General features: G+C 41.5%; 2 protein-coding genes across 2 annotated transcripts in view; one reads left to right on the top strand and one right to left on the bottom strand.

The window, feature by feature from the left end:
- The window catches only part of LOC116701059 (glucose-6-phosphate exchanger SLC37A4), a 31,825-nt gene extending 28,101 nt beyond the window's left edge, over positions 1 to 3,724 (top strand). Inside the window, exon 10 of the mRNA XM_032534626.1 lies at positions 1,222 to 3,724. Coding sequence (XP_032390517.1) covers positions 1,222 to 1,388 — 167 coding nt within the window. The 3' untranslated portion in view covers positions 1,389 to 3,724. The remainder of the gene's footprint in view (positions 1 to 1,221) is intronic.
- Positions 3,725 to 4,942: 1,218 nt separating this feature from the next.
- Positions 4,943 to 8,324, bottom strand: hmgn1b (high mobility group nucleosome binding domain 1b). The gene is made up of 6 exons (XM_032534648.1): positions 8,079 to 8,324; positions 6,564 to 6,581; positions 6,369 to 6,398; positions 6,239 to 6,280; positions 6,045 to 6,152; positions 4,943 to 5,955 (listed from the first exon to the last, which is right to left on the bottom strand). Exons 1-6 carry the CDS (start codon positions 8,094 to 8,096, stop codon positions 5,908 to 5,910), a joined length of 264 nt encoding a protein of 87 aa, XP_032390539.1. The 5' UTR covers positions 8,097 to 8,324; the 3' UTR covers positions 4,943 to 5,907.
- Positions 8,325 to 8,650: the final 326 nt, after the last annotated feature.

Genomic DNA, 8,650 nt, shown 5'->3' on the forward strand with positions numbered 1-8,650 from the left:
TGGAATGAAAGAAAGAAAACCCTGACCAAACGGAGCCGATAGTCGCACACCCAACACACGCAGGCTCTAAACAACCAGCGGTGCTCAGAGATGTTTTAGAAAGCAGTATTTTACGATGCTAAAATGACTGATTATTTACATGGAGTCTGGTGGGTTTAGTGAACGCAATTTCTGACTTTTATGTTTTAAAAAAGGATCTTTATCTTTAACAGAAAGGTCGACGTCCTTAGAAATCCTTTCCGTAACGTTGTCAGACACTTAGAATATCAATCTGAGTCTGTCAGTAGCAAAACGAGCACTTTCATGAACGTAAATACAAGCTGGACAGTTATCCTATTAACTTCCGTTGTAGCTTGTTTCTCTGCTGCCGACTGCAGCCATCTCGTTTAATACTAGGTCAATGTCAAAGGAAAATATGTCCTCAATAGTTTTTATTGTATCCGATACTCAATGAGCTGTTGAAGAAACAAGCCTGAAGCAATAAAGCTGTCAGATAAATGTTCTTCCCCTCTGAGGTGGAGTGGAGTGGAGTAGGAAGTAGCAGCAGGGGTGGGTCTAGGAACAGACCTGTAGGGGGGGTCTCAGCCCCTAATGAGGACAGCTCTAGATCTAGTGTTCCCGTTTTTAAGTTTTACAAAAGTAAAAACATGGTGTGTTTTGGAGGTATATACACTTCTGAGCTGAAAATGTCCCCGGATTTTGTCTGAGAAATCTGGTCCCCTTACCCTACGGGTCTTCGTTACTTCCAAGAAATGATTTGGTATCTTTGAGTGAAAGATTCTTCATTACAAAAAAAATCAGTTTCTCCTTTTTTCACTTTGATGATGTCACACTTTTAAATTGATGTTTAAGATGAGATGTGGAAACCCTGAATGCAACACTTTACTATAAGGAAAAAACAAAGTACATAACCAAAGTTTTTCTTCACTTTTAATTTTTTTTAATTTGGGACATTTATTATCTGAAAATTTCTTTTGATACATTGAATATCAGATCAGACTTTCACTGAAGTAATTCCAAAAGGTTACTTTAATTTCTACCAAAGTCATTTTCTGGTAAGATACTTTTACTTTTACTCAAGTATTGCTTTCAAGTACTTTCTACAAGACTGATGGTAAGCTGCCGATCCACATGAGCAGCAGAAGCGTCTGTTCCACTCTCTGTTGGATTCCAGCATCGACGCCCTCGTAGAACTAACCCAGCTTTGCTCGTTTGTTGCAGTGGGGGCTTTTATGGCGGGGCTTCCCTTCAGCACGATTGCCAAACAACACAGCTGGGACATGGCTTTCTGGGTAGCCGAGGTGATAATGGCCGCCGCCACCATCGGCTTCTTCCTCGCACGCAACATGCGCACCAAAATGGGACGGATCGCAGAGAAAATGGACTAGTGTGTCCTCCTAAAAGTGAGCCGACCGTTGATGTCCTGTTATGTGACGAGACAGACTGTGTTCTTACACTGTTGACGGCTCTGTATACAGAATACTGCACATTATCATATCCTGTATTATACTGACCAAACACCACCCCTGTCTCACAGACTAATCGCCAACATTTTGTTTCTAATTAACTGGGTGGATGTCGATGCTCAGGGTGGGTGTGAGTCATTTAAAGTGCTCATTTTATGCTTTTTGGCTTTTCCTCTTGTCTTTGTTGTGTTATGTATCTTTTTTCTGCATGTTACAGGTTTACAAAGTGAAAAAGCCCAAAGTCCCCCCCCCCCCCCCCCCCCCCCCCCCCCAAAGGGACTTACCATCTCCAACAGAAAACAGTGTTCACCAACCGTTCCAAACAGCTCTACTGGAGTCCAGCCTTTACCTCAGAGACGAACCGGCGTCACATTAGTGCGGTCAAAGGATTAAAGTTATTAATTGCAGTTAATCGTATTAATGTTATAGTTAACTCGCAATGAATCACATTTCATTGCTCATTTTGATCTATTTTAAATGTCCCTTGATTTCTTTTTTCCCCCCAATGTTTTTGGACGCTGTTAAAATGGGTTTGCGTTAACGCCGTTAAAAACCCCTTTAACTGACAGCACTAGTTATAATGCTAGCCTAGCTGCTAGCATACATACATTTTGGGAAAGGAGAAAAAAAATAAAGACTCTGGCTTGTTTGCATGAGTTTAACCCAATCCCAGTGGTTTTGGCGGCGCTAGACTCCGGACTCCGCGACGGCGGCTCTGTGAAAACGTTCTCCGGGAGGAACTTGTTCTGGTGGAACATTTGCACCCCGCAAAATAAAACAAACACATACAATATGAAATAAATTGAACTGTTTACACAAGTAAACGTGAGCTATTTATATGAGCTGATACATGGTTTAAAGTCACCTGCTCATTCGTCCACAGCATTCCCACCAGTCGGTCCAAAACGTCCCCGTTAGAGAGGAAATGCCAGCGACGTATTCTCTGTAAATCTTTACAATCCCTTCCTGAGAGAACCAAGCAGGCCTGTCTTGTTGCACCATCCAAATATTCACCCAAACTCGCCATTTTCAGTGCGTTAGCAACGTTCGCTTGATCGCTCGGAGGATTGATCTCCCGTTGCTCCAAACTAATCACAAGCTTTCACAACAGTCCCAAACATTTGAATGCTTCCACTTCATCCTTTTCATACAGAGACATTTACAATCAGCTGTATATGAAATAGAACACAAACATGAAAATACGTAAAGGTTGGAGAGGATTTTGTTGCGATAAAGTGGGTGTGTGCTGCTCATTGGATACCTTGCCTTCAGTGGAGGTCAGTTCTGTTTAACTTATTGATTGTTAACTGATGAGCCTGTATATTCTAGACTTTTATTTGTCTGGGTATTTGCACAGATGTGGTAGCATGTGTCATGGTCATTTTACTAATACCTCATATTTGTAAAAAAGAATGTCATAGGCTCATTATTTCACTAAAATGAACTGGAGAGCATGTTATTTTTATACACAGTTGTATGCTACATGATACAGAACTCCTTGTCCAGTGGTGGAATGTAACTAGGTACATTTACTCAAATATTGTATTTAAGTACACATGTTGAGATATGTTACTTGAGTCTTTTCTTTTCATGCCTCTTTCTTCTTCTACTCCGCTACCTTTCAGAGAGAGGTGTTGTACTTTTTGCTCCACTACATTCATCTGACAGCTTTAGACTTTAAAAATTTAGATTAGACACAAAACACATGTAGTTTATACAATCTGATGTTTTATTGTAAATGACACTAGCCAACAATATAACAGTCCAGCTGAATTGAGGAGACCGTTAAACACTCATCCTTTTGGATCCTTTACTCTTTCTAAAATGGGCGGATTCTTCTACATGTAGTACTTTGACTCTTAACACTTTAAGTACATTTTCCTGATGATACTTACATGCTTTTACTTAAGTAACATTTTTAATACAGGACTTTAACTTGTAACAGAGTTACAGTGTGGTATTAGTACTTTTGCTTAAGTAAAGGATCTGACCACTTCCTCCACCACTGGCCTTGTCCGCTTCTGTGATCGGAGCTGTTTTTAAGGATGTGATTAACATCCAACCTGTGCTACAGGTGTTTGGTCACTGCCACGCTAGTTGTGTACAGACATGATTGTACTAGATTGTATATTGTTAACGTTCTCATCTAAAAAATCTGGAGTTTTGTCAACGCCAACTACTGGGCTTGTGAAATGGACTTGAAAGGTTCCGGACACCTAATAAACTGGCAGTAGTTGAATTTACCAGCGGCAGCCTTACTGTGACATTGTGTCTCTTGCTTCAGTCAATTCTGAATTTTTTTTTTTCTAAAGACAGTGCTCACCTGCCCAGATACAATTCCAACCAAGTGATGTGGGACAAAATCCAGTCCTTGTTTGCTGCACAAATTGGTTAGGAGTTAAATAAATTAAATGAGTATCTTACAAAGTTACATATTTGTTATTACAAATGTTTGCCTTTGTGTTACTCTGCCTTCACTGCAGCTCAGCAGATCTTTAATGAACAGTCTGTAACTGACTGACTGCTGAATCTTCATACTAGCTTCAGGTGAACCTCAGAATGCATGGTTGCATGTATCAGACTGGGCATTTGATCCCCCATTACTCAGAATAGAACAGCATCAGGAAGGGATCTCTTAACGGTGTGTTCATTGGCTGCAGTTCTAGGCCGTCATTTTACTTCTGTGTGCAAGTGGTTTAAATAAGGTGTACCGTGTTTGAGTGCTGCGTGAAAACGCAAAACCATCTGACGCCTTCACCGGGAAGAGGAAAACGTTCCACGGTCTCTGCAAACCAATCACAGCAGAGCCAGAAGACAACAAGCTACCGCTATTGCATCAGTGATACGTCAGGGCGCACGGCCTCATATCAGCTTGTTTACCAACACAGAGGTTAAATATACTTTTGTGAAAAGGGGACGTAAATGTATCTAGAAGTGAGGACAAGTAAAAGACAATGCAGCCGATAGAACAACGGTCCAATGAGAAGCTGTCCAAGGTGCTGAAACCAGTCTTTCATCTGTTTTTATTGGGATGGGTTAGCCTTAGAACCTTTAGGAATGGCTGGATAAATGGCAGGGGACTTTATAAGGACCTTACAGGAATAGTTAAAGAAGTCACGTGTTTGTTTACAAGCATGCTTTGATTGTGTTTTTTTGTCCTCTACACCATGGACTGACATAAAAATAAAATCTTAGCCTATATGCGCCAATGAGTTAAATGTTAAACTAATATCCTCCAGTATGTAGTCCTCAACCAAAATGGCCTTACTTTTAGTCTTGATACATATAGAATATCATAATTAATACATATAACATGCTTTATTACAGTATATCAGTATTTTTTCTCCCAAAGCCTCAGCAAATAATTTGTATGCCTTTACCGTTTTTAGAACAACAGGACAGCTCTGCCTTTTCTGTAACAGTCATGTATCAGCGACATTAACACTTCAACTTTTTCAGAATGAAACAACTTGCTGTAACAACTACCAACTGAGTTTTATTGGTTCGTTGATAACAATCATTACACAGGTACATCTATAAACAAATAAAGAACTGCACACTTGTACTTGATACAGATATCTAAAACCCACATGAATATTGCTACTGCTGGTATGCATTTGACATCTCAAATAAAAGACAGTATGCTTGTTGGCCTTTAAGAAGCCGGTCTCAACAGGTTTTTTTTTTTTATGGTTACACGCCCCATTAGCTTGGCTAAGAAAACAAATTCCATTTTTACCATCCTCACAATGTACCACTACACACTGCATATAGAAAGATTGAAAACCCTTTTCACAGCAGCTTTACAAATTTATTGCGATGCTATCACAGAACAGAGAGACAACCAAACTAGCGACGCACAGCTCTAATAAGGAGAGCTCTTGTAATAGGGATTTTAGCTTTATTGATCAGATTCATTAAGAAAAACGGCATGAGTACAAGAGTTAACATATAGGAACAAAGCTTACAAACATTCTAAAACACTGTTCTTCATTATAAACAATAAAACAATGAGTTGCCCTGTGACTTTGTCCATCCCCACCCCGGCACAGATTACATACACTGTCCCTTATAAAGCATATGGAATGTAGTCCACGCAGACAAGCTCTTCCTGTTGTTGCCCCAGCTCCTGTGAACATTGTGCTTGCGCGTTGACACGGTAACCTGTCCTGCACCCTCCCTTCCTTCACATTTAAAACTGAAATGAAATCCACTGACAGTAACAACAATGACCGCAACTTTTATGGCGATGCAAAATTGAGGGATGTGAAGAAATTCCCGACTCCAAAATGACATTTTTTTTTTCATTAAAAAAAAGTGTTCTCTACAATCAAACTACTAAAAAACCTGTATTTAGAAAATAGTTGATAAAAATATTCCCCTGAATTGTACAAGAAAAGAGGTACAGGGAGCACTGGTAAAAGATGTGGGTTGAAAGACGTTATTCTGCTGCCTCATCTTTTTCTTCAGCTGCGTCTGTAGCTGGTGCCTGGAAAACAAGTTTGATAGCGTCAAAGTTGAATCCCAGAGGAGATGAGCTTTATTTTGCATGTTTATATCTGACGCCGTGAGCCTTACCTCTTCCTCAGCTTTGGCTTCGCCATTCTCAGCGGGGGCCTCTGGTGCTTTCTCCTCAGGCTTGGCCTTCTCCACCTCCTTTGCTTTCTTAGGCTTAGCAGGTGCCTTCTGCAAACAAAAACATATTACCCATGTTAGTCCCTCAGCCAGCAGTTGGTTTACTCTAATCAGGAGTGATCGAAACAAGGTCCCACCTTTGGCTTAGGTTTGGCCTCTGCCTTTGCAGTTGCAGGTTTCTGTGGGGACAAAAATCATCGTCAGCACTAAGAATGCAGTTTACAGCCGGCATGTTGTCTGGGACGCTCTGGGCTTGTCTCTACTTACGTCGCTTAACCTTACAGATCTCCTCTTGGGCTGCAGAGAGAGTGAAACAGGGTGATTACTTTTAACACAGCAGCCAGTGGCTCTCACTGATGGGGTGTTACTGACCCCTGGTGGGTAAACAGACTAACTGTCTCCTTATTTTATAAATGAACAGATAGGTTACAAATATGAAAATATGTTTTTAAAAATCCTTACCGCTGATTCTTCTCCTGACTGTGTGGGAAAACAAAAAAGAGAAAATCATATTATGGAAATTGTCTGCATTATAATGTGTGCCCAAGGGGGAGGGGGGTCATGGGCTTTAAGTATTAGTTATTATGTAACTAAAAAGTGGGCGTTTCCAGACAGAACATTAGCCTATGGCTACACATCCAGCTGCATACATGATTTAGTTTCAACCAAGCGCTGTGATTGGCTGGATTTTGTTTTAAAATCTTGAACAATGGAAAGCAGTCCCCATTAAAGACCCATTTCTCAATCAGCCTGTTTACATATCTAATAGCCTATATCAACTTGGAACATTACTTAGCAACGTCTCATTAACAATCCTCGTGGAACATTCGTCTACACACAAACACACAATAAAACAAGAGGGGAAGTGTCCTTTGACCTGCTTGTCTACGAAAGGCGTCTGGAATAGCAGACGTGTAGAGTAGTTTAAACAGCGTCATGGGCTCGTGCTCTCCCGGTCTACTGTAGCTAAAACTCCGGTGGAGGAGGGGGCGGACTCCGCCTCCTCACGACACAACCATTCATTGGTAATGAATGGGACTGTCGGTGTACGGAAAAAAACCGAGCAGTGTAGTGAGCGTTCCCGCCATGAATTTGAAAAGAGTCACTCCGAGATGCTCAGCGACTCTGTCAATCTGGTAGCAGAATCTACTAGAACCCCCAGCAACAAGAGCAGCGCTTTGCTGACGGAGGCTCACCATTGCATAACCTACCACTGGCCTGAGCCGACAGTACACAGAAAGACACTCCGATAACACGACGAACGCCTTCCAAGAAATGCATTTTCCGCGGTGAAAATAAGGGCGGCCATGCAATGAAACTAACACACACATGCACGCTAGGTTTACGAAGGAGAGACGTTAGCATTATTAGCATAAAATTACATTAAAAAAAGGGTTTTGTTACACAAGTAAGCCGTAAGCAAGTATTGGTGCCCACCGAAAAATAAACAACCATAACATTAAAGCCAAACTCCAACAGAATGGCGGGAGGCTATTAGCATTTTTAATGTCGGTCCTATTTTCTCTCAGGGAAACTTTAGTAGGCTATCCAGCGTGACGACCCCCGTAGAAAACAATCAATATGCCGCCAACTTTCTCTGCAGAAAAGCAATCTATCGTCATAGAAAACCACCCCGCTTTGTCTTACACTGCAATTAGCCCAAATGTAGTCTATTTATACACAATTGCATGTGTGCATGTCACCATTTGCGGAAAACCCGAGGCACAAAGATAATCACTGCACGAGATATGACCGAGAATCAGCCACTTGAGACAATCAAAACAAACGCTACATAACAACTAAACTCCCGGCTGCAAACCGCTACATTGTTGACATTCACCCGGAACAGAAAACCGATATTTGCAGCCACATTCCAACAACTCTGACCACAAGCTGTAACAAGCCCATCTTACAAATTGCAATTGGGGGTTATAAATGCTGTATTACTGAATGCATGAAAGACGTTGGTCTACTCACTTTGCTCCTTTTAGGCATGGTTGGTTTGTGTAAAAGTAAACAGAGCTAAATGTTACTCGACACAAGAGACAATACAGTAGCCTATATTCTGGATAAAGCTGTACCAGTCCAGTCTAATACAGTGCAGCGAGACGTTAATGTTCCATTGGAAGAAGAACTAGCTCAAACCGGATTGGATTCTCCCCCTCCCTCCCTATTCAAACCGTTATAGTTCGTGCATGATTGACGGGGTTATACCCCGCCCCCGCTGCCTGCTGATTGGACGACTTGGTGGTCAGCAACACGATTTAAAATCTGTACTCTTACCTGTGTGGATACGTCACACGTCAGTCAACAGAAATGGCGAGCTATTTGTCTTTCTGTGCAGCCATCTGCTAACGAGGCAGGCAGGCTGAATATTGTCATTTGGTCTTCCTGCCCTCCAGCTTGCTCAGAAATGGTTGTACTTCCCACTAAATGCTACGTTTTGACATATTCGAGCATTATGAATAGCATAAACACAATCCCATTTTGCGCGTGTAACACGAGTGACAAAAGAGATTGTGGCGTGTGTATTAGCAGAAGATAGGGAG

The sequence above is a fragment of the Etheostoma spectabile genome, chromosome 13 (genome assembly GCF_008692095.1).
Source record: "Etheostoma spectabile isolate EspeVRDwgs_2016 chromosome 13, UIUC_Espe_1.0, whole genome shotgun sequence".
NCBI lineage: Eukaryota > Metazoa > Chordata > Actinopteri > Perciformes > Percidae > Etheostoma > Etheostoma spectabile.

Bases quoted from the DNA above. Each gene is read 5' to 3' on its own strand.
- hmgn1b (XM_032534648.1), bottom strand. The intron at 6,153-6,238 runs GTGGGACCTTGT...TTTTGTTTGCAG, and splicing joins AGGCCAAACCTAAGCCAAAG to AAGGCACCTGCTAAGCCTAA. The intron at 5,956-6,044 runs GTAAGGCTCACG...CTTGTTTTCCAG, and splicing joins AAGCCAAAGCTGAGGAAGAG to GCACCAGCTACAGACGCAGC.